Genomic DNA, 26,531 nt, shown 5'->3' with positions numbered 1-26,531 from the left:
TTAGCGAACGTAGCCGTAATTCATGCTTCAGGTTGACAGTTGTCTAACAAGTTACGGCAGTCTGACGTCGTTGTAGATTTTTGCGTTTATTAAATTTCGGAATTCATAGGGAGGTTATTTTGATTTGTAATAGTGACATCGCAGCCAAAGAAAGACTTCATCATTGAAATGTTGTTTATTGATAACTTAACTATTAGTAAAGTTTTTTCTTACCATATGTTGAATTTTAGACTTGCGTGTGAAACTTCTGAACAGATGGAGTGTGTTGTGTAAACCTGTTCGCTTTCTTCTGCACTTATTAATAACGATACATTGCTTAATAATAACCCACTACCTGTGATTCCTTCTGCAGATCTTCGTAAATAACATCAGGACTTATAACTTACGATGAAAATACATAACGATTAATGCTCCAGCATCTGTTTTTTTATTAATATCATTGTACAGTAGGGTGTTTTTTCTTGTCAATGAATGCCATTACCAATGTACCATTTTTTAAGGTAGTCGATTACATTCGCCGTATATATTGTCACGCAAATAAAGGAGAACATACGAGACATTTAGGGTTAGGCAAAGTGTGGACACGAAGGCGTGTGACCAAACGTGAATTAAAAATAGGCTAGTGTTCAGACGAGTAGTAGACTATTTGGTGTTCATTTAGGCGAAAAGTAGACATCTCAGCGACGTTCCCAACAGAGAGCGACAATAATGGAAAAATCCTCATTGTTTCTTCATGAAAGACGAAAAGGAAGTCATTCTGGCTCTTTTCTTCATCATTTACTCTTTATTTCCCAAAGTAATATACCTTTTGTCCTCCCTTGTTCACCTTTATTTCTCCTTTATTAGCCACTTGAGAACTACCATACTTTGAGCATTAATAAAAGCCTGAAGCCGTGACACAACAGCAAAAAACAAGAGCTAAAGAAATTAAGCTCGTGACAAGGATATTAGATGTTGGATATTGGAAGGCCTGTACAACCTTGAAAGTGGCAGCAATTTGATTAACTTTGACATTTGTTTGTCGTTTGGTTGCTTCTTTGAGGTCTGGAGTTTAGACCTTCTAACTATCCTTTTATTTACTTTTATCAGTTGTCGAATCATGATAGTTAGAAGTAATAGAATTGATGTGCTAGCTAAGAATCCCCGTAATAGTGCTATTTGAGACAGGTAGAAATAGATGAACGTATTGTATTTGGAATTCATAATGAGGGGAAAAATAAAGTACAAAATATTCATTAGTTTTCACAAATACCACGACTACCATAGCCTTAGTAAGAATACAAATCTCTGTAGTTTATTGTACTTCTCCTTAGGTTCGTCACATGCTGATCCAATACACAGTTGGACAGATATTATCTGTCCAACTGTGTATTGTATATGGACTCGTATGATCTAAAATGTTCTCTTTAGTATTAGCATTGAGCCTATGAGCAATGAACAGATGTCTGCACGCTATACCATCCGACCAGGTAGTGACTGCAACAAAATGAGGGCCATTATCAGTCACCAGTACCATAAGAACCCCTTCCCGACTAAAAACGTTTCTCAATGTTTGAATTGTTAAGTCAATATGGTGAAGTTGGGAAAAAGCTTCAGGCCACTCAGAAAAAGAACCAACGGCAACAAGTTCACAGCATTTGCCGAGAAAAGGACCACTATAGTCTGCATGAATTCTCTGCCAGGCCTTATACGATACTGGTCATGGGTGATTTTTTGACTTACGACATCTTCCACGATTGCTTTCTGTATGACATCTGGATTTATCTCCAGCCACCAACATATGAGCCTTTCCTATATGTTCACTATGAGGATCTTCAATGACAGATTCACTTAATGTAGGAGGAATAACCGCACAATAATTTAAACACAAAATACCATCAGGAGTAGTGAATAACTCATCCCGCTTTTAAAAACAGACAGGAAATCTGCGTTTCAGGTTAGAATTTCAACTTGTTTTTTACAGCATTGAGTTTGTATACAAAGCATCGCTTCATATCTGGTTTAAAACCGTTATCGTCAACCAGTTATCCAAGACATTAAAGACTAAATACACAAAATGGACACTTACTTGGATTCTTCGTGATATTCTTCCCAATTAAACGACTCTATAAAACAAGTATCTGATCATGAGCTACTTTATCAGAACCATGGATAATAAGGTCATCTTGATAAACTTCAAGATCGCTGACTACATTATTCATCACTTCCTGAAATATGGCTGGAGAGCAACTTAAACCAAATAAAAGTTGTGTTTGAATAGACCAAAAGGAGTATTAATTGTCAAAATAGATGAAGATTGATCTAAGGAAATTTGAAGTCAACTTTCGAGAGTATCTTAGAACCATGAAGTTGATTAATAATATCTTCAGCTTCCACTGTCGTTCAAACAACAAACGAGAGTCCAATGTTAATCTATAGTCGCCACATATTCTAGGGGTCTTACCCTCAGGCTTCAATGGCGTAACAATAGGAGTACCCCATACTAAAGGCTGGATCGATTCAATTATACTTTTCGCACACAGATTGTTCAATGTTTTGTGTACTGCTTCCCGAAGACCGTAAGAAATTATTCGTCTTTTAAGAAAAAACTAGAACACCCTGTGTTTTAATTTTTATGGGCTGAATTCTCATTGCTCCACTGCAGTTAGCACACGCAGCTATCAAATCTTTAGGTAGAGCATTAAAATCTTCCCTAGAAACTAAGGAAAACAACTCTAAGCCTTTTCAAATTTTTCAAACCCATTATTGATTATCCTGTTTCACTAACTAAAAACTCACAAAACATGTATGAAAAATTATCATCTCGTAATATCAATTCACAGCATCCTCGTTTGGGCAGATTGTGTCCAGTAATCCCCAGTACAGAAACTTCAGTGGATCGTACTACAACGTTAAAATCCAAAGATTTTAAGTTCTTGAATGAAATAATGGACTTTATATTGCCTATGTCAACAATAAAGTCATGGAATGAACCAAGGGAGATATATAATCGCTTCCGAATATGGAAATTACCTTTCGAACATTTTACGTGTTCCAGTCTGTAATTAGATAGGCTGGGACCGAAATATTATATGATATACATCTTAAGTATTAGGAATGGTTATTGGACATTTTAATTGTCATCGTTTCTTGCTTGACTAAATATCCTATTTATAGTAGTTGGCTTCAAATTATTTTTGTATGCTTTTTTGATAAAGTTAGGTTATAAGTGTACAATTTAGCATCATTGTGTTGCTGTTGCATTTTCCAAAAATTTACCGAAAATTTTCAATGGGACTATCCAAAAATTTACTTAAATCTGATCAATTTTGTCCCAAAATTGGGAGCTTGCGATTGTTTTCAAGAAATCAGTCCATGAACTTAGCACAAAATCTGTCTATGGTAAACACAGTATTCTTCATATTCCAGACATATTTCGAAAAATGATATTTCACAGGCTCGTTCATACGTAAGCCCTCTTGAGCTTCTTTTGTACAGTTGTATTGCAGGTAATCACAAGCACTAAATAACTTTACGCTCGTATCCTCTTTCTATTATGCGCCACAGATTACTAGTTCAATGCTACTGGCCCACCCATATAAGGTTTACTCAAGTGTTTCCATATCTTTCCACTTGTTTATTTTTAGATGTGACACACGGATTTTACACTCTAAGAACACCAGCGTACGTCTCCATTATGTAGACGTTTCATAGTGTTAACCTATAGACTAACAGACTTATTTCATTAACTAAGTTACTGTTTAAATTTAAAGCTAGGTGCATGAAAGACAACTGTAGGCTTTTAACGTCTGGTGGATGGACTTATGATCGAAATTAACATGCGTCATTTTTCGTTATTCCTTCGATATATATGCTCTTATCGGCTAAATAGCAACCATTCTAAGTCCCTTATCAATCTTGTATCTAATATCTAGCTTAGTTGATAAGACAGACGATGGACATTGGGATAGTTAAAACAATGGGGATAAGTGCTTCCATATTTTGAACTTTCATTGTCTCTGACAGTTACGTACATTTTGAACTTTCGGTTCGTGTCTTGTTCACGTTTTATTAATTTTCATTTCATTTTCTCGTTATCATTCCATACCAAAGGCTGACATGAAAAATCCAATCGAATTAAAAACTGAAGCTAATGAGCTTTTTAAAAAAGGGCTATACCGAGAAGCTATTGGCTTATATGACGAATGCCTTGGTTTATATGGGGTTGATAAGAGTATGAAATTGGTGTTACAACGCAACAAAGCCCAGTGTTTTTTAAACCTGAGAAACTTTGGTGACGCCCTGACGGCTGCCCTGGAAGGTTTGTTTTCTTTCAAATAGTTAGCTAATTACATTTAGCTCTCAGTATCTCTCCTGGTGATCCAAAGGCGCTCTATCGTTGTGCACAAGCATATGAAGGTAAAGGAATGTTAAAAGAAGCTTTAGAAACTGGAAGAAGGCTTATTCTGGTTGACCCTAAGAATAAAGCAGCTCAGAATCTGACTCACAAACTGGAAACTTCAGTTGCTTCGTACGTCGCAGAATCTGAAAGCCTTACAGGGAAACTAAACAAGATGTTCGACATCGTAAATGACAACTCCAGCTCTGCCGATCAAATAGAACAGGTATATTAAAATTCCTTCCGATCGTATCATTAACCATTAAAGGCTATAGTTAATTTATCTATCTTGATAAAAGAAAACCCTAAAGTTGCAAGTTCACTGATCTGGACAAATCCCAGTTTGTCGAAGATTTATTCCGTTTGCCGGAACTTTAATCATAAGTTGACCATTGCTTGTCATCGTTTGTTGGCTCAGCTTGTGGAAAATGAGCGAGATCGGGTGAGTCTATCATATACTTTAACGTCAATGGTTATAAGTAATTATCTGTAAATTTAGGTATTATTGAATGCTCACTAGGTTTATTGTGTACTTATCATCGTTTGGTTGCCAATATGTTTAGTCGCATAATGTAATGTTCTTTATAATCCACTAAAAAGTGTTTCAAAAGATTTCAAGTGGAAGATCTGTGTAACTAGTTTTATGAAACATGATTTTTATTATTGATTATCAAATACAAGAGCCGATAAACAGCAAACAAAAATTACATTTGAGTCATCCACTTAGTAGTCTAGAAAAAGCAGTCAAACTCAAATGCATCTATAGTAAGCTTTCCCTCTCAAAATGCTCTTAAATGACCACGCGTATGCAGCCACTGTCGGAGAAGTCCTACTGACTGCCTTCTCGCAGTGGGGGGTGCTGTTTACGAAGTTGAGAAGACGAAAGGCGAATGTTCGGCTCTCTAACCGGTTTGATGGATATGGAGGATCCATCTAGAGGAGTTGGAAAACCCTGATTCCAAACCAATGGTACACATGGGCTCCAGGATCATAAAGGAACAAAGGGCGTATGAATCTATTGTTGGTTACCGGTTACCATGGGACTGCATCTCCTAAAGTTGATGCACTATCTTGTGGATTAGACTTTCAGGTTAAAGGCTCCGGGTGTGGCCTCCTAATACAACCACATACCTCGGTTAGGGCACCCGGGCAGTATCCCAGCCCTCACGCATACAAATGATAACTGCTACTGGCTTCATTGTTATTGTGTGACGTATATATATTTGGTGCTCGCTTGTAACAATGTTTACGTGTTCAAATAAAATAAAATAAAAGCATTCTTTTGGCAAGGTTCTGTCTCTACTAAGTGGTCGCTAACCCCATCTACAACCCTCCTTTATCCAGGTTTGGGACCGGTTTTGACCCCAGAAAGGCTGCGGGCAGAATTAAATACACCTTAGAAAATATATATGTATACTGTATGGATTATGGTATTATTTTGGATTTTAAACATTTTCTACTTTAGGGTCTTACTGTTTTACATGAACTTACACCACAGTATTTTGTAAACGGGATATTTTCACGTAATCCTGACCATTCGCTGGAACGATGTCGATTTTTAAATGCTATATTGGAATCACTTACTCAGTTGAAAGCTTATCATTGTGCTAAAGAAGCTGCAAGCGTTCGTGAGGAGACTGAAAGTAAAAAAGTCGCACCATGTTCTTACCCGAAATACAAGATTGGTAAGTTAGTCTAGTAATTAATAAGATACAGGAGTAATGCTTACTCGCTTTATATTTATGTGATTTGAACAGAAAGATGGACGTTACTCTATATTATAAATAAGATAGTTTAATGAATGTAAAGTTTCAGCGATTCATTAATAATCATTCATTAAACTATTCATGTATACTACCTAATTCTACCTTTGTTAATCGATGTTTCGACTATTCTGGTCCTAACTTCCAGACCTCAGATTCATATTTTTCTCTATGTACTTTTCTCAGGGTAATCAAGTAGTATCTCTTATCGCCACATGATAAATGTATCTCAAAATCTAGTATTGAAACTTGTCTTTACTTACTAAGTGAAGAAAAAAATCTTAATTATGTAGGCATATTTTGGTGATAAAAATCAATAAATGTTCTGCTGACATTCGGCAGTTCTTATTGGTTGGTTTTAAATGAGACACACGGTTAATGTGTTTTGCTGTCAGTTGCGGATTTCGGAATACCTATTTCTCTTTTAAATATAAGCTAAGAGATAAGAGCATGTCGTTGGCCTAGATTTGGTTATAATAATAGCTGTTTTTTCATTGAAACACTGAGCTGGTCTAACTTGAACCACTATTATCACGTACTCACTAACGACTAGTTTCAAGAGGAAATTTCCAGAGTTCAATCGAGAAACCGTGACCAGTGGAGCTAAACCATGTCGGTTGTGAGGCAGCTACCCACCGAAGACAATGGAGGATGGTTGCGCAATATCGTGGGTTGATTGGAGTTAGACATTAACACTGTTGGACGCCAACTCAGTGATTTAAAGGTTAAGTGCTCGCGCGTGAGACCGAAGGTCGCGGGTGTAATCTCCTCATATGCAGGGGGGGCTTAAATGCGCACTGTTGAGAAGCCCCACACTAGGACGACACGGCCCGTTTTCAATGCTAGTCTTACTGTGATCGCCCATGATTTCAATGAAATTCAATACTCTCCACAACCCTATACGTACAATGAATGTTTTCTTAAATCATTAATAGATAAATTGGTTGTTTTAACTCATTAGAGTAATAAGGATTCTTGAAAAGTGCTTCATATCCTGATATAGATCAAGAAAGTGGGAAATGTTACGTAACTGAGATGATTGAATTTTGATTAAAAGTGTTGTTTTTTGTTATATATTCAGTTCTTTTAACGTAAATTTGCAACTGAAAGTAGTCACCTACGTCTATGCTTCAAGAAGTCTTAATGATCTTTGGCTCAGTGGTAATATATTTGGTCTTCCTTCCTAATAATCCAGACAGTATATATAAATGACAACTTGGAACCATTCACACTTTCAGTTTAACAATATATTTACATTTTACAGACTCTACAGTTGAAAAGCCAGTGGAGGAAATCTTAACAAGTCTTCTTCGGTCTGTAAATAGCTATCGGTTATGCCCCAAAACTCGAGACTATATTTTGGAAATATTGGTTAGATATGTACCATCTGATAAAGGTATTGGATGGTCACAGAAAATTTTTAAAATAGAAGGTATGTACTTCTGGATATTTTCTTTTGGCAGTTTTCCGTAATATCTCACCTTAAATTGACCTTATATGACTGGTTAAACAACAATATTTGTTAGTTAAAATATGGTTTCTTCTGACTAGGCAGTATATCTTTGTCAAAAACATTTAGCTTATTGTTTTAGTACAGAAAGGTCATTGCTGAAAAGTAGTATCCTAATAAGCAAATAACATGTGAGGATAACTGTCCTTTTACGACATTTAATAAAGGTGCTCTATCAAGTGCTTTCAATCATTTTTCCGTTTATTTACTGTGTCAGTGCTGATGTACAATTTTCCATAGGGACTTAATTTCGATCATCTATTACTATCTGTATATATCTTTTGTGAACATGCTACTGTAGCGCATCCGAAATTATCGAATGAAAGAAGCAAATAAAGTGAAAGATAGAGTTTGAAATGAAATCCCCAGTGGAAATTGTGCTTTTATATGCAGCAATCACTTACTAAAGGAACAGAAAAGTGATAGATATTACACACATCGTAAACATTGAGACTCAAGTGTGCTACAAATTCACGGACACGTGTCCTATCGTCAAATGACTGACTTCGCCAATAAATGTTGGTGCTATTTACTATTGGTTTATTTTAACGATTCATTCAGCACAAACATTGTGCATGAAGAGATGTTACATAAGACAGTGTAATGTCACTTCAGAGAATGAAAAAAATGAAACGACACAGGTAACACGTAGGAAGACAACGTCACTATTCCTTATAATCTTTCTGATCAAAGGCAAAACCTCAGAATTTAACTAGTTGGTTTGATTCTAGAACAAATCTGAAGTCATATAAAGTAGTATAATTTATGGGACCACCATTCAGGGCCTCGTGATCCACTTACGTTTCTTAATTACCAGCTCGTTTAATGAAGTCTATTTTACTGTATGCGTATGAATGACTTGATAAGAATCTGATTTATTTAGCCATACTTTATCTCTTAACAAGACACCAATATTAGTTAGATTGCATGTATTTGCTATAATTTGCCTAGATAAACGCATATAAAACATAATTTTGAAATTGAACTTTAAGATTAGCAATACTACTGTGTTTTACACAGCATAAATCAACAGTTAAGCTTTTCGCAGCCTTGTGTAAACCTCTTTGCCAATGTTTAAACTTCACAGATGTCAAGTTTAACCTATATATTAGTTTCATATCACTTTTCTTTCTGAAAAGGCAAATCTTGAATAAAGGATTTCCCTTTTTAACAAATCATTTAATGATATCACTCATCCATGATTCTTTATACCTTTGAATAGTTCACTAAGTAATTTTACGCATTTGTGTTTATGGAATTTTTCTCTTCATTTTTTTGTCTCAAGGTGTTATCGATTCTTTACTAGAGATAGCTTGTGCAAGTGGAATAACCTCATTAAAAAATTGGCGTTCATCTCGTATTAATAAACATACCAATAAAGAACTAATTTCTAATAAACATGAAATATCATGTCAAAATTCACCAGATGGAATTCGTTTAGCTACTACAAGTGATACACGTATGACTGTAGCTTGTTTATTAGCTAAAATATGGGATGATTTAACTTCAGACAAAAGTCGAGATGAATACACCAAAATATGCAAAGATTTTATCATGTAAGTAAAACTATCGTATTCTCTTTTATTCATTATTTCTATGAATTAGTTATATATCTAACATTTTTATCTAGATGAGAAGTTTGTTTGAGTTGATATATGGTCTTATCATCAATTAATATCGCCAAATGCGAAATCATTGGAAGCTAGCGCTCATCAGATAATTGTTTCTTCCTAGTATAAAACTATCAGGACTCGCAACGTCAACAGAGGTTGAATGCATAATTTTCTTCTCTGGCAACCAGTGCGTTGCCTTCGAAATATTAACTTGATATTTAATGGTCTGGATTTATAACTTTAATCATTTTATTTTTTTCATTGAAATTATAAACCGATCAATGTTAGACAACCATTAAAAACTTGGAAACACTGGACGGCCGTTTCATTGTAGTATGGAACTCCTCAGCCGTGTGCATCCATGACTCCGCATGTCCAACTCGAACCCAGGAATTTCGGTATTGCGCGAATGCGAGTGAAAATTTCATTAAATGGATGATTTTAAGCAAGAAAGTAGAAAATAAAGCTTACAAAATGAAATAAGTTTACCTTGTATAATTTGTTTAGATGGGCGCTTGAAAACATAGTAGAAATACAAGAACTACTGAATGTATAGTTAATATGTGATGCTGTGAATGTGTACAGAACGATGTGACACTTAAGACTTTGGTCAATTATTCAGTATTAAGAAACTAAATGGAAAGTAAAATATCAAGATCATGATCACAATAATTTTTGGTCATGATTTTAAATTAAAGCATTCACAGTATATTGTTTTTCTCGTTTTGATTTCCATTAGTGTTAAGTATTTGGTGTACTTGAGGTTTTGTGTAAGTTGTGAAACATTACCAACCATTGTGAAAGCTCTACGTTCATTCGAACATCACTTGTTAGTTCCCTGTGATATCGAAGCTTCAATATGAAGGTTGACTTGTTAAGAAAATTAGATATCGGTCTTTTCTTAAATGTTTTGAATAAAAATTGTCTTTATTATCTATTCACATCCCTTCGTGTATTTTTAAAAATACTAACTAACAACCCTAATTCATCTTTAGTTTGAGCTTTAATTTTATTGTTTTTATACTAAATTTTTAAAGATGGGATCTTAATTATTTCTCTCATGAATTGAGTAAATACACTGTACAAATAATGAGAAAAATAAATGATCTGTTTAGTACAGTATTGTCTAATTTTATTGAGCGGTGCTTTAATAGTTGAAAGACTCGGCTTCCAGTAGATAGTAAGTCCCGGGTTCGAGTCCTATCAAACTTCGGTTTAAACAGCCTAATAGTAATATCAGTAACGTTTACGCATAAAGTGTACTTTTAAAAGCCGAATAGATAAACACACATAGTAAATCGAGTTATATTAATTGATGTTAAGCAGTTGAAGGTAGTCGATAGAAAACTCTTGGGCTTAAGTTTCATGATAGTTGACATTTACTTGTAGGACGTACCTGCAATCTGATAGGAAGTTGTACTTCTTGTGGGATCTGAAACCCATCGCTTAGCTTTACAGTATCAGACACTGTCACGAAGCTATTAGAACCTCAGTGACCTCCTGTAAGACTTAAAAATCAACAACTGATTGACCACTGAATAATGATCAATGTCATATTTTTTAGCTTGCTGTTGCTAGTGGGTATGATATCGAGTCATTCAGACTGCCATATTACAGCCTGATTTATAGAATTTGGTTAGCACTTAAAGATTAAACAAACATGATATTAATAGCCACTCATTGCCAAATCATTTATCAACTAATTAACTGATGTCTTATTTGCGAAACTTTTAATTCATATTAGCTGTGGTTCGATTGCTTGTATTTTTACTGATGTCTGTAATTTTGTTGAGAAAAATGTTTCTATTCTAGTGAATTATTCGCTGATAACTATATAGAAAGTAAGGTTGAAGCTGCTTCAGTTATTGGTACATTATTCCTCGGACCTTATGAAGTTGGATCAGGAATAATTTCTCAAGAAGGGGTTTTTGATGGTCTATTACTTCTTACACAATGTGAGAATAAACTTTATCAGGTAAGTTGTTTCATTGTGGTCATTAACATAAGCAACTTAATCCTAGCACACAGATTCATCAGTTCGAGTTGCTGCATTGTCAATAGAAATGTAAGAGAGTATAAGTATGAGTATGAGTACTCATAATATCAGTGATGGTAGAAAAAAGTTCAACACAAACGAGAGAGAATGAATGCACTGAACAGAAAAGTGTAAGACAATTTTAAAACTTAAGGTCCAAGGTAAAGGATTTCAATAGGTTATAATTCATTGCTACTGACAGTTATTAAAGTGACAGTTTGTTTGATCATTTCGTAGTTTGTTTGTGTGACCCATGTGCATTGATACAATATTAATGAATACAGACTGTACTAAAAATCAAGAATACCGAGTACGGTTGCTCCGAATTAGCATTTTGTGTTTCGTTGAGTTTCGAAAATGTTTGACAATGACACTCTGACCTGTGACTTTGAAATATGGTTATTTGGTGAATATAAAATCATTTATATGCGCTGTTAATCAACCTGGAATTACTATTGGGAAGCGACTGAATAATTCTCTTTATCCGGTTTAAAAGAAGAATAAACTATGTTCAACTATATAAACCATATTAATTCCCCCTTGCATTTACCGATTATTCATTGTCGTTGCTAGTTTTGCCATATTGTGTTAGATTCATTGGAATGGCGCAGCCGAGATCGAAGCAGTATCTTGGCTTCTCGGAATCTACTTATTTTAATGTATGTAAATAAGTGATTACACAGTAAGTCATAGTTAGCTTACTTCACGAACATTCGAGATGATAAAGCCCCAGTGTCAGCAATCAGTACTCAGAACAGACTAAAGTAAAATGACCAGTTTACTATGACTTGGCGTGTTATGACCTTATGTCCGGCTTTTTATCATGTGATTTATCCACCAATCAAAATACGACTTAACAATCTTAGCACTGTGACAGAACCAGTGATGTTCGTCCAGTATGAGCAGCCTAGCGTCCTTATTGGTACTATGTCCGCCTAGCCCGTTCACTTGAGCTCAGAACAACAATACCAGCTTCTGCAATATGAATCATTTATTTCAAACATACTCGGTTTATCTATCAACCAGACAGACCACAACGTATCATAAAATAGAAAATAACATTTGTACAATATTTGGCCAAATGTGGCTGTGAACGTGGGAGGCAGTAGTTAATAAACTGAACATAGCTTAAGAACCGTAAGTCGTACAATAATAAATGATAGGTCAAAATAAAGCTTATAATAAGAGGAATATAAATATACATAATCTAATTGTTGAATAGTTATACTATAAGAATATATAGATAATATTGGTCAATTAATGTCTCAGAAGTTACTCGTGAATTAATCTTCGCTCGGATTAACATGGTGGATAAAAGCTTACATCAACCAAATAGTAGCTTGATAGTTTTACTTAATCTAGATCTGATGATCCAAACTTTTGAAGCTTTATTGAAGCAGTTTAGTCCTAAGTTTGTTACTAGCATTCAGATCAAATTCATAACTAGTCTATTTTCCTATAGACTTATAAGTTTATGTCTTCTGACTGAGATCATATTGCTTTTAGTTAGTGGAAGATATTATCGTTTGATTTCCCTCAAATATTCAGTCTAATGTTTTTGTCTATCTAAACCTTAGACTAAATGATGAATTGTGTTTGACATATGCTTATCTAACTAATTTAGTCTATTCAACTGGGTACTCAACAGGGTAAATTCATGATCGTACTCACATGTGTAAATGAAAATTTATGTCCCTTCTTGTTAATCTATACATAAATAATTTTAATTACTATTAAATGTAGATTTTAAGCCGAAGGATACGTCAAACTACATTTTTTAAATACGATATTTGTACTAAATAAATATAAAGGATGCTATCACCTTTTCATCCAATTTGTAATCATGCTCGTATCTCTCTCATTGAATTATCACCTTTTTTCATGCTTGTTTCCTCTATTTAATCTTTTCGTAACGAGTTTTTATGTATTTATGCATTACGTTTTAGACAGTTGCATTAGATACAATTGTAATTGCCACACATAAGAAACAACAATGTTTAAGTATAATTTCTAAAGCTGTTCCTTTATTACAATCATTGTATAAAAGTGAAAATGATGGTACTAGAATTCGAGCACTTGTTGTAAGTTATTTTTACAAACAATTTTAACATTTTATTTTTACAAATAGGTTCTTTCGTTGAAGGTGTTTTGTGGAGATTAGTTTATTTTTTAACTTGTATTCATCACAGGTTGATCATCAATTGGGGTGCCATTAAAAACCAGAGAGCACTAGAAAACTATTCCGTTCTGGTGTGAGACTGGCGCTGAACGCCTACGACCTCACCGGGAATCGAACCCATGAGCTTCAGATCTCATGGTGAACCCTTCATCACTAAAACTATCGGCTTAGGGTTCAGTGGTACAATCCCCACTTCGGTCAATTCACGAAACAGTCTAACGATCATACAATGCCGTTAGTAATAAACTGTACCACTTTTTACATACTTGAACTTCAACAATCACGCCATCTCTCTAGAAATTCCAAAACATCTTGAAGTTATTAATGAGTTTACTATTATAGTTTTTTTTTAAAAATTTGTGTAAAGTAGTTTAATTTATAGGTTATTTGTTGCAAGTTTTTGATGATTCTTAAACAAATCAAAAACACCCATTGAAATAACAAGAATAAACTAATTCAAGAATGTACTCTTTTCTGCGAATTCATTCTCATAGCTGTACAATTGCGAATGTATATTGCTTTTACATTTTGATAATTAAATATGTTTGTTGATAATAGCAATAATATAGTGAAAAAAACTAATAGGATAGTACGACGTAATTAGCTATAAAAGGATGAAAAGTGTACTTCTTAAGAGGTTGAATATTTATCAAGAATGTCATAAAATATTATCAACCGTTAGAATAGATTGGGTAATGAAACAAGTCAAATTTTGAAATTTATGTGAAATAGATTCAAAAAGGCATAGAAAAACAAATCAGTCAGTTGGGAGGGAATAGAGGCAAGGTCAAAAGAATATATGAGAAACGGGAAGAAAGGTTGTCTGTGGGAAACTGAGGGTTACGACTATGGTGGTTTTTTTGTATGTATAATTCTGGTAAAAGCTTCGTGAATGAAGCAAAGACAAAATCTCACTAGTTCGCATAGCTTTCTTTTCACCTTGACTTAGGTGAATGTGATTGTTTTGATCAAATGATCTGTATCGATAAGTTGTTCAATAATTGAGTTAATTATTATACAGCCATAAGAATAATTTCACTTGGAAGTAAAAGTCTTTGTTAAACCAATCTTCTTTGTTTACCAGTTGGTTTTCACTTTTGATGGATCTAATTTCCATACACTGATAAATATGTAACGTGAAAATATGGGATATTTTTCAAATTTTCTTATTTACCTCATGTCCAACTATTTAATTGCTTATCTAGATGAACTGCATTTTTACAGTCTCTTATTCAAAAAATCGTAGTCACAATCCGTGTTGATGTGTTCTTATTGAGAAATCTATGATTTCTTTTTAGTTAACTGGTTCTCTACTGTTAAGTATTTCGTGACTAAAATACTTCACTCAACTTTTCTTAAATCGGAACAACAATTGTGGTCCAACAATATTTAAACTAGTGATTCCAATAACAAAAACAGAGTAGTAAAAATACTACAATATGTGTAGAATTCACAACAAAAACTTATAGTAGCTAGATTCATCTGCCAGCGTTGATTACTTAGATAAACTGAACAGTAGACAAATAGACAAATTGACATATTCTTATTGAAGCATGGCCAAAGTAATACCGTAGTCAGGACTTCAGATTTTAATACTGGTTACATATTATTATTTTAGGCTTTATGTAAACTTGGTGCCGCTGGTGGTACAGATGCTAGTGTGAAAAGTCTTACAGAAGGCTCTAATCTACTTCTTCTCAAAGCATGCCGTCGGCTATTATTGGGTAAACGACAACCTGATCCTGATGTAGATGATATTTCTGCAAATAAATCAGCCGATGTTCATTTTAATTCTGAAGGAGAAGTTGTTGTAGATGAGAATGATGACGATGATGATGATGAAATTCGAATTGAAGACGTATCAGTTAGTCAACCAGTGGAGAAAAAAAAGGATAACAAACCTGTAAATGGTTCTACTGTTAGTACTATTCATTTCGATGATTTAGATTCTGCTCATTGGGCTGTTGAAGGTATGGCTTATATAACAATGAATGCAGATGTTAAAGAGGAAATAATTAACGATGGTCATTTAGTGTCAGCTTTATTACGTTTTGCTGAAGTATGTTATATTTTCACCTGTTATTTTGAAGATTTTTGTAGTTTTCATTGCGTTTTTTTCACTATAAATGGATTCAATATACATGGTTTTCGTTTGTCATATGATGATAACGATGTTCCACTAGGATTTGCCAATGCAAATTGGCTTAGTGATGGGACAGAATTATTAACTGAAATTCTTGAATGAACTGATATTATAAGACAATACCATTAGCCAGATGAAGATAATATATCTTCCAACAAAATAACTCGATTAAATGAAAATAATAAACACAAAAATAAATATGATTAGATATCATTCAATAAATAAGCGATTGGAAGATAAAACAACTAATTATAGGTTACTAACTCTCCAATGGGATTAATGCCTAACTACTAGGTTTAATTCTTGATCCATCATATCAGATAATCTTGTTAGATTCTCATTCGTAGATAACTGGACTCTTTTGTAGTCATGTGAAAATTAGTGATTGGGACTGTGAAGAAAACATTACACTTGATAAAAGTAATTGTTTGTTGTCTTAACCTCTAATTGACCATTCATGAACAAGGTTAGATTCAAAACTCACGGGTACAGAAATAACTCAGTTTAGTTCTGTAATAAAAGGAAAACCAGATTTGTGACTTCATGTATAGTTTTCGTGACGATTTTGAGTTCATTGATATTTTACTCTGTTCAGTAAGTGTTGTTTGCAAAACGACGTTCAAATATAATACTGATATCCCCAAGTTTTTTTATAAATTAATAGATCGTGCAACATAACTTGACAATTTATTCCCTTTGTTGGATGCATAATGCGTAGTTAAAGAAACTTTCTGCACCTACAAAATTACGGGGTACTTTTTGTGTTAGGCGGTCGTTCAATTCTACGACCGGAGTTTACGCTTCCTATGCGCAAGCTCGACCAGCTACTTGAGTGAGAAAACTAAGAGTGAGTAAGAAATTATTATTGGCTAACCCAAATCTGCGTATAAATACAAACTCATTCATCAATATAGATGTACCTCTCAAAAACTTGAATCAGTTTTTCGCCATTGGTATTTGTCTATTCCCCTCAGGAAATTAAGTTGAGCCTTGGTCAATAGCATTCACTTGCCAACATTTGTCGCTTGGCCTTGAACTGATATGTCTGATTGTTCCAGATTATGATTATTGAATCTGGAAAAAAGTTCAGCTCTCGTAATAAGCACGGTACTCTTCATCCTATCAAATTGGAATACGATGATCTCAGTTGCTCAATTCATTCATTCTAAATTCACTGTAACTATCGATCAACGTTGTTTAAAACATCTACGATTATTGATGATACTAGGCACGGTTTCCTGCTTAAAAATCGAGATGTATATTGCTCACCCACTGTTCAACAATCGGTTTGTTTATATTTTATTAATCCTTGAAAATGTATCCTATTTTTTGACAAAGATTTCAGTCATAACATTACAACTCAGTGGATGAATATAGTCAATCGCCCTGTAAAATTTAGATATTCTGAATTATTTTTCGTGTATGACAGTGGATACGGACTGCTGAGAAATCCCAGACTACAAACAAATATATTTTTAATACTATCTGGTCTTCAGTTCACAATAAAAGCTATCTTGAGTTAGAACAAAACTGCACAAACAACTTAATCAATCAATAAATCATTTTGTTATAATATAAGTATACATAACGACGGTTGAAGAATGTTGTTTAATCTGTAGCTGATTCAATTTTCAAAGATAACTGGAAAACAATATATAAAGTCTTTGGGGCGGGGATATTTTCCAATAAACTCAAATTTCAAAAACTAAGATTTCTGAAATCCAGTTAGATAATTTTAGAGAAACGATGACTAGTTTTTTGACAGCATCATCATTTGATCCTATGTAAACTTTCTATTCACACTGCTCTTTTAAATTCTGTTTAAAACCATTTTTAGCGTTGTCAAAAAGACTCATCATTTGCTTTATGCAGTGTTTTAGCTCATTTAACGAATAGTTTTGAACGTCAACAAATTGAACCGGAAATCCTTGAATTAGCGAAATTTTCTAAACAACATATTCCAGAAGATCATCCATACGATTCAGATGCATATATTCAAGAACGTCGTCAAAAATTAATCAATATGGGTTTAGCTTCTTCATTATATCAGTTGACAATGCGTGTAGCTACTGCTTTGGTCGGAACAAATCAGGGTTTGTTCGAACTAATTTCTCGGTAAGTTAGTTAGTTCATGAAATGTTGGATGTTTCCTCTTTTTTAAGACAGCTGTACATATACATATATATATAAAATCTCGTGTTTCATTATATTGAAATGATCCTCTATAGTTTAGACTCATGGCTGCTCTAGGCAAAACTTCGTTTATTCCTAGTATAGAATTTAAATTTTAAGGATATCTACCATACATTTTAATAACTCTATTTCCTTTCCTATATTGTAATATTTGAATTATTCATTATAATATTTAGGACTACTATAATCTTATCACAGCTATAAAAATATCGGTCACTGGTCCTTAATATTACTACTGTTTCGACTCTTGAAATTTATTTCCTCGATTTAACTTTTTTCTGCCTATGTGTTATAGGAACATGGGCTAATGTACATTTGTGTCAGACCTTACGTTGATAATAGCTTTCCGATTGCGTTTACAAAAGTTACTTGATGCTTGAACAATTTTTCAGCTAATAATAACTCGTGATAAATCTATCCTAAACATTTTGTTGATAAGTTCTCAGTAAACTAACATCTGAAAATACTTTGTTTTTGTTCTTCACTTTACATTTAAAATTTCCATGATTTTGTGTACTTGAACATGATTGTTGTCCACAACTATCAGTGCTCCTCAATTTTAAGATATTTGAAGGGTTTGAATTTTTACGGAAAATTTACTTCTGAAATGTAATAAAATTAATCTGTTTTCACTTCAAAAATGCATGACAGAACGACTGACTTGACTTTTTGGGTTGTAAATATTCATGGACGTTGGTAGTTGAGACATGTACTAAGTGTGCTTAACCAGTAACTACGCTGATGCATTTTTGATGGTTAACAAATGCGTAGATTGAAGGGTGACTAAAAGATCCTGATGAAGTCAGTCAGCTACAACGTAGGACCAGGCACATATATACATCAGTACAGGTTGCCATACCTCATTAGCACAATAAGATGAACACCAATTTAATAGAAGTAGTCACTTCAAAGGTAGTAACGTATAAAAGAAAGATTGCATATAAGGATATAGTACAGGAAGAAAGATTTCGTACGCAGAAAGAGATATTAAGCGATTTTAATCTCTTAGTTTAAGAGAAGACAGAGAGTGTATACTCCTACGCCATTGTGATCGATTCTGAGGCATGCCACTCAGAGTCTCCCAACCATTGGTTACGATAGTCACGCGGACCCCAACCAAGTAGTCTGCATCTACCAACATCGCTCAGACCAGAAATTAGTGTCTTCAAGGACTGATGCCACTTTTTGGTTTGGCCGTCCCTAACTTTCTTCCAACCGTCTCTGTTTGAGTATTTTTCGACGATTTAAAATCCCTATTGCAAATTGCGAAATAGTCATAGTTAGAGACGTTGGACACCATGCCCTGGAATTGGTCGTATTGGCGCATTCGTATTCATTCTTTATTTTTCCATAGATCTTAAGCATATTATTATCCAGTACTTTTTTTAAACCTTCACTTCAATAGATATTATTATTTCCCCTTATCTCCATCTTTTCCTACCTTACTGACCGCAGAATTCTTGCGTATGGGAAGTCCGAGTAATCCTTTGCCTATTATCACTTATTATTATTGCATTTATCATAATTATTTTATCTATATCCCTTAAATCTTTCGTTGATACTAAAGCAAAGTTTTATTGTCTGTTGTCTGGTTTAATTACTCTACGCGTTTTCAATGTTTGACCAACCCATCTACTTAAAGGAAGAGCAGAAAAATCTCATTCATAGCTTGCGTATCTAAAGCCGTATAATAATGCTTACAACTCACATGGATATTTTTCAGTGATTTAATTGATCAAAATAACGATATGTAGAAGATGACATTAGTTTAAAGTAAATAATTTGCTCACTCAAAATAGATTATCCATTCATGAATCTCACTATGCAATATTCAGGCATCATGTACATGTCTGGTTTTTACACAACACATCATAAATATATAAAATTTTATCATACTATTATAAACAATCACAAAGTAAGCTAATTTATTGACTCATGGATACCTATGTTTTGTAGTTAGTCGTGAAATTTCTCATACAAAATGATCTATCAGTAAAACGGATTTCCAATCATTCTCCGTGTAATTAACAGTATAAAGTTTTTGCCGACATATTAAGTAAAAAGTTAGTGGCTTCTGTAACTTCGCTTTGTTTGTTAAATCGTCTCAGTTCATTTTCATTATCTAGAGTTTAGGTAACTGATAATCAAGTCAATTTTATTATTGTTCCAATCTCTTAAACCAGTCAGAAAATTTTCCGTCCTATATTTTGACCATCAGATATTAACTATCAAGCCAGCATATTTTTGAAAAAATTCATCTTTAGCTGTTATATCTGGACAAAGAATAGGTGAACAGTAATTGCTAGGATCTATTTGTGGATTATTCTTATCTTATAACTATTAAGTAATTATATTATATGTACATTCATATTCCTATTGACTATTATTTTACGGTTTGCTATTCTTAAGATATTCCTAATTTATTAGTTAGTCTCTCACAATCACAGCCACTTTTTGACCTGATCTTGTATAATTGTTATTTTCTATTTCATGGTATGATGCAGTCTGGTTTGTTTATATATAAACCACGTATGTGTGAAATATATAATTCGTATCGCGGAGGCTGATATTAGCGTTCTGGACTAAACGGGCTGGATTAGGAAAAAAGCTACTGTTTTGGAGGACTAGTAAAAACTCTAGGCTGTTCGTATAGGCTTATAAGTCATTAGTTTGGTTGTATAAGTCGGTGTCTCTAATTGGCGGTCGTGTCACGTAATACATAAACCAGGCCATAAGAATATAACAATAACCTTACTGTGTCTCTTTCTTTTGACACTAATCACTTGTTATCTTTTCATTTAAAGCATTTATTTAGCCTGTTCCGAATTAGTTGAATGTCGTGGTAAACTTGTACAAGGTGGTTCTGGGAAAGCTCTTCTTAAATTATCAAAGAGTGCTTTGAATACCGATACAGGTAAAACGTTAGCTTCTCAAGCTCTTGCTCGTTTAACTATCACTGCAGATCCACGTGTAACATTTCCAGGACAAAAGGTATGAAGTGATTGTTAATTGTTTAATTAGAATAACATATATAATCAAACAATATTGTTTTCAATTAGATCCTCAAGTCTTTGTATTCACAAAATAGTCCTAACACCTTTCTCTCTTCTTCAGCCGAATTAGCCTTGATAAACGATTTTATCGTTTTCCATACTCTTAGTTCGTTTAATACTCCTCACTCCCCTTTTTGCAAATCATTGCTTCATTGTCCAATTATCTGAACACTTCTCATTACGTATATCTTGCGGTTTCGATTTCAGCATCAATACTTTTCAAGTCATTGACCTATTTCCCATTATGAAACATGGATTCAAGCCTTTATTATTCTTATCACAACTAGTACACCTGTCATCACACTATCAATTTATACTTTTCGCTTATTATGTTTATTTATGTAATGTATTCGACTGTTATCGCTAAGACTAACTGCTGTGATTGGTTTAATAATTTCGGACACGCATATAAATATTACTGTATATTAGAGTAAAGCCTGATGAAGATCTAATCGAAAACAATTTTGTTTACTTACATATGTTGTTTTAATGCACAATATGGGAATTCTTAAAACTTTGGTTATATTACTTAATCATGTTTATTTTCTAAAGTTAGAAATCACGTTTATTGAATTGACTGAAGTTTAAAATTTAATTAGTTGGAATTAGTGTATTAACTATTATTCTATCCAATTATCTACAAGGTAGGAGCGGTATACTGTCTTTACCGAAAATAATTCACCTAGTATAGCAATGAGACGTTCTACTGGATAATTAGATTATTTTTAAAGAATAATTGTCATAACTAAAATATGTATCCGATAAAGCTTATTATGTTTAAATCCACAGATATCAATTTTAACGTCTCATCTACATACGCCTAACCATACTCAAACTTAAACGCGTTTTTGAGCTCCGAATTCTCAATGATGACTTCTCATACTTTGAAATTGGGTGATACACTGTTAACCTTGCATGGGGAATATTGATTCTCTCAAGATTGCCGGTACATCTTTCTGACGACTACTAACTAGCATGAAACCCAGGTTAAGCAGGGTTCCCTATTGACTATATTCGACCACATAACACATGTTTTTATATTTGAATATTGTATCTCACTACGATTCATTTGAGTAGCATAAAAGTTACATGTAATCTTAAAGATATTCATGTTTGTTGTTTCTTCGTTCCATTTTGTATATTGTTCCCAGTCATTGGAACTTGTTCGCCCACTGCTTCATTTAATTCATGCAGATTGTAATGCATTACAAAATTTTGAAGGTCTATTGGCTTTGACAAATTTAGCTTCATTGGGAGATACACATCGGTAAGTAATGGGACTGTTAATATATTATGCTAGCTGGTTTCCACACACTTGATGTTATTCATGGTTATCTATTTGTAATAAAGCAGGAATATATTGGTACTTTTCTATAATCACCATCACAGGCTGATTTTAGTTAAACAACCACTGAAAATCAGAAAGCACTGGACAGCTGTTTCATCATAGTATTCAACTCAGCAGTTTGCACTCATTGCTCCTCTGCCAATCTAACCCTGAGCTTTTAGGTTTTATGGTCAGCGTTCAATCTTTAGACTACTGAGTTCGCATCCGATAGCTTACGCGTCTAACTTCAATCAATTCGTGATATTGATGAACCGTCTTTCAATGTCACTGGCGGGTAACTGTCTCACAATTGACACAGTCGAACTCCACTGGACACGGCTTCTAACTAAAACTCCTGGAATTACCTCTCTAAATTGGACACTTGGGAGCATATGATTATTATTATATATGGGGTTTGTGGAGATTGTTGAATTTCATAATTAACTAGGAGCGGTCCGTGGTGCTAGCTATGAAATTCAACAATCTCCACAAACCACCTGTATAGTATAGAATTATTGTCAGGCTTAACTGACCGGATCGGATAATAATTTAAGTTATTTTGTGTTATCCTATGCTCCGAAAAACATCAAATTCTTGCATGAAGATATGAATAAAGGAAGGTTAGATATCGAAATTCGAAAAAAAGCAAGTACGTTAACCTTAATAACTCACACATTAAACACTAAGTTAATATACGTTAATAGTTCGAAATTTTTGGTAGCTATCGGATTGGTGCATAAGTAATGATTATGGTTGCTGTATTCTTAATTCAGTCGACCATTAATTGGATACAAAACACAAACAGTAAGCCTTGGAGTGCAAAACATAGTGATATTCTGGATAATTTTTCGATGGGATTTACCAAATTAGTTATTACAAGTATTCTCAGGCTAAATTTATCTATTAGGAATACATTTTAAAAAATCATAGGGCATTAAACGACAATAAGACTTCTAAGCGGTGAACATTCACGATACCACTTCCTATGTCGGTAATTAAATCTTTGTTTTTGTATAATATGGAAACAGAATATACTGTTTGTTACTATTCAATTTGTTTTCAGGGTTATTGAAATACAAAAGTAAAGGACCGAATTGTCTTTTTAATTAATTTCCACAATGTGAAAGACATTTTCAACGGAAATATTTTGTACAGTTAATTGATATTCACTTTTTCAATGATTTCCTATCGTTTCTTGTTTATTTCTCAGTTATCGTATCATGGCAGAACATGGATTACCGTTAATTGATCACTGTCTTTTTGAAGATCATCCAATGATCAGGAGAGCTGCAACAGAATGTGTAGCTAATTTAGCTCGATCTCATGGCTTTGTTATATCTTCCGGTGGTACTATTCCTTTGGATGATATAGATTTAGCTAAGAAATTATCATATCTTACATGTCCTACAGAACGTGTAAAATTGCTAGTTTTATATTGTGGAGAATTAGATGATTTACTTCTTGTACGTGCAGCTTCTGGAGCTTTGGCCAGTATGTCATATGATCCAGGGATTATACGGAAAATTACTAATGTGAGTTTGACAGAACGAAAAAGTTTCCAATTCACGAAAACAAATTGCGAACTAACCATGTTTTATTTGTGGATAAATTTTTAAGATGTTTTTGTATCATTAACGGGATAATCTAAACCATTTTAAATTAAATGAAAACTTATACTCATTGTATAAATGGATCGCTAACTGGACTCAGTAGTTAAGTGGACAAAGCGACGGCGTTTGAAGCAAACAGTACTTGATTTCAGTCCCGAGGTCAACAGCAACTCAGGGGTGTAGCAGGTACATCCAGCTGATGAGTCCGAAATAGGACGAAACGCTTGTCCTAAATTTCATTACAAGTTACATTCTATCTCCTACAAAACTACTTACTGTAAAAATAGTAATATAAGAAGGAGAGTGGATATAATTTTATGTTATCATGATCGTCTTCCAGGTGAAGCGATTTCAGTAGGTTCCTTCAGAATTTATTAAACATACATACATCATTATTGAAAATCTGTTATATGCCATTACTTTGCTAACGTTATTAGCTTAAAATAGCGAAAAGTTAATAAAAACAATTTTTTTAAATTTCCACTTATTGAAGAGTAAAAATTTCTAATAATAACGGTCACCATTCACCCAACGCCCAAATTTTTTCAAATAATTTTATTTGAAGTTGGTTCAAACATCTCTATATATAATGTGTATATAATATACTTATGTACCAGGTGCGAATCATGCCTTAAATATGAGGGCTAATGATACTACTCAGTTGCCTAAACTAAAGTAGGTGAAGCGGGGTTCGAACGTGCCATGTAGTGGCGAAAAGCCAAATGCTTTAACCACAAGTGATCAAGAAAGGTAAATGCGATTAATAAGTTGCCTACATAACAGAAACACCTAACAGTCTTAGATCGACCGCATTCAGACTCAGAAATCATGAATAACTTGAAAATTTGACTATAAATTATTTCACCACTTTATTGATAGTCCATAGTTTCATCATATATAAATCCGAGTAAGTTGTCGACAAATATTAATGCGTCCAAACAATTTCAACATTGAAAACAATTAAGTCAATACAAAACACTAGGTGTAATAATTTTAACAAAATTAATTCTTGTAAACTATTTCGGTCCATTGTTTTTCTTTAAATAACTAGGTCTCCTCATGGTTTGAGATTATTCAAACACTAGCTGGGCACTTTTCATGCGCGTTACAACATCGAGCCGCTCATATCTTGCAAAACTTTGTTCTACATGGTGAACGATCTCTTGGTGAATACTTTTGCAAATCAAACATGTTTGAAGTTCTATTATCATTGAGTCTATTGCCAGATATCGATCCGGCGGATCAAGTGCTACCGGATATTAAACCTTTGTATCCCGGGTGCAGTGATGGACGTATTCGGGAATTAGAACAAAAAGATCGTGAGAGCACAAGAGAATGTTCCAAAAAAGCTTTAGAACGTTTAAGAGAGCTTGGACTTGTGCAGAAAATTCCGAACTAATGAGAAGAAATAGTCGTTGAAATAACAATGAACAAGTCAGACATACGCATTTCCAATTTTTACTTTAAAAAAATTATTTACTGGTTTTCATGCATGTTGATTTATTTTATGAAAACTTTTATTTGTTAGTATTTTTACCGAATTTATCAATTAAAGCCCACCGCATGTTGCCTTAAATATAATTTATATCTCATAGATGCTTTTTTCTGTTTATATTTACCTACACATAGTTATTTTAGAAATGCGTACTTTTCTTAATTATAAAGTATTTTCGTTTACTGTGTTTCTATCAGAAGGGGTTTGCGGAGATTTTAGAAATTTTCACAGATTGAAATCATGAGTCAGTTGGTCCTGGGTTCGAATCCCGCGGGGTGCGGGATCGTGGATGCGCACTGCTGAGGAGTCCCATACTAGAACGAAACGGCCGTCCAGTACTGTGTTTTTATCCACAAAATGAAACCTTATTCGAATGCTATTATTTCAAAGTCCATTTGATTATCTTAACGATGATGGATATCCGTAATCTCTCACAATATGGGATGGATTTCAATGAATAGGAAAGGGTCAGTTGCTCATTCAAGTAAGCTAACTATGCTATCGTGTTGAAAGTCCCTACATGGAACTGCATGAAATTGTCGTGTGCTACATGAATTTGTTTACGCCTGTTACTCTTCATGGAGAACGATTTTCTCAGGTAAATCATAGTGTCGAAGAAGTTTTAATAAAGTGCTCCTATCCGCACTGCACAATGCTTTTTCATAATCAAGGAAGTTGGATTGGTGTTTTCCGTATTCTATTTGAGGATCTTGCTTCTCCCTCTGTCCGATGCGGAGACTGTTGCTACACTTGTGGTGTGGGTTACTTATATCCACATAAGTAGTATATATTTAAGTAGAAGGTCGATAAGGAAAGAACGGGAATGAAACGCAATTCGTATGAAAATTCATGAACAATGAAATCTGAGACAATGGATGGATGTTTGCAACAGGAACAGTCAAGTTTGATATGATGGATTGATATTTTGCAAATGAACTATTCACTATGTGGTTTTCAGATTTTAGTGAGATGCTCTGTGATTTAGTGTCAAATACACCCGATTGTCCCCGCTCTTGTTTTGTTTACTACACACTAGTTGTCTTCATCTGCACTTGTTCGTGTGTATGGGATAGAAGAGTCAGATCATCTGCGAAAGTCCAAAATCTAATTAATTCCGAGCTGTCCATTGTATTCCGTGTTTCCTCTCAGATGTCGAGGTCTTCACAATCCAGTCGACCACCAGAAGAAAGAGATAGGGGGAGAGTAAGCAACCATATCTGACTCTGGTCCTT

General features: G+C 34.0%; 1 protein-coding gene across 1 annotated transcript; it reads left to right on the top strand.

Annotated features, from left to right (window-relative positions):
- Window positions 1-961: 961 nt before the first annotated feature.
- UNC45A (Protein unc-45 A) lies at window positions 962-25,398 on the top strand (the record flags this gene model as incomplete). Its single annotated transcript, XM_012940494.3, has 15 exons — window positions 962-1,042; window positions 4,093-4,300; window positions 4,339-4,604; window positions 4,647-4,820; window positions 5,844-6,063; window positions 7,406-7,573; window positions 8,937-9,207; window positions 11,077-11,239; window positions 13,246-13,380; window positions 15,097-15,537; window positions 17,459-17,736; window positions 20,619-20,805; window positions 22,019-22,134; window positions 23,405-23,726; window positions 24,856-25,398. Coding segments are annotated over 15 exons (3,378 nt in total), but the record flags the coding sequence as incomplete, so codon positions are not given.
- Window positions 25,399-26,531: the final 1,133 nt, after the last annotated feature.

Source organism: Schistosoma haematobium, chromosome ZW (genome assembly GCF_000699445.3).
Source record: "Schistosoma haematobium chromosome ZW, whole genome shotgun sequence".
Taxonomy (NCBI): domain Eukaryota; kingdom Metazoa; phylum Platyhelminthes; class Trematoda; order Strigeidida; family Schistosomatidae; genus Schistosoma; species Schistosoma haematobium.
Note: the sequence above shows the minus strand (reverse complement) of the source record. Positions and strands in the feature narration are given on the sequence as shown.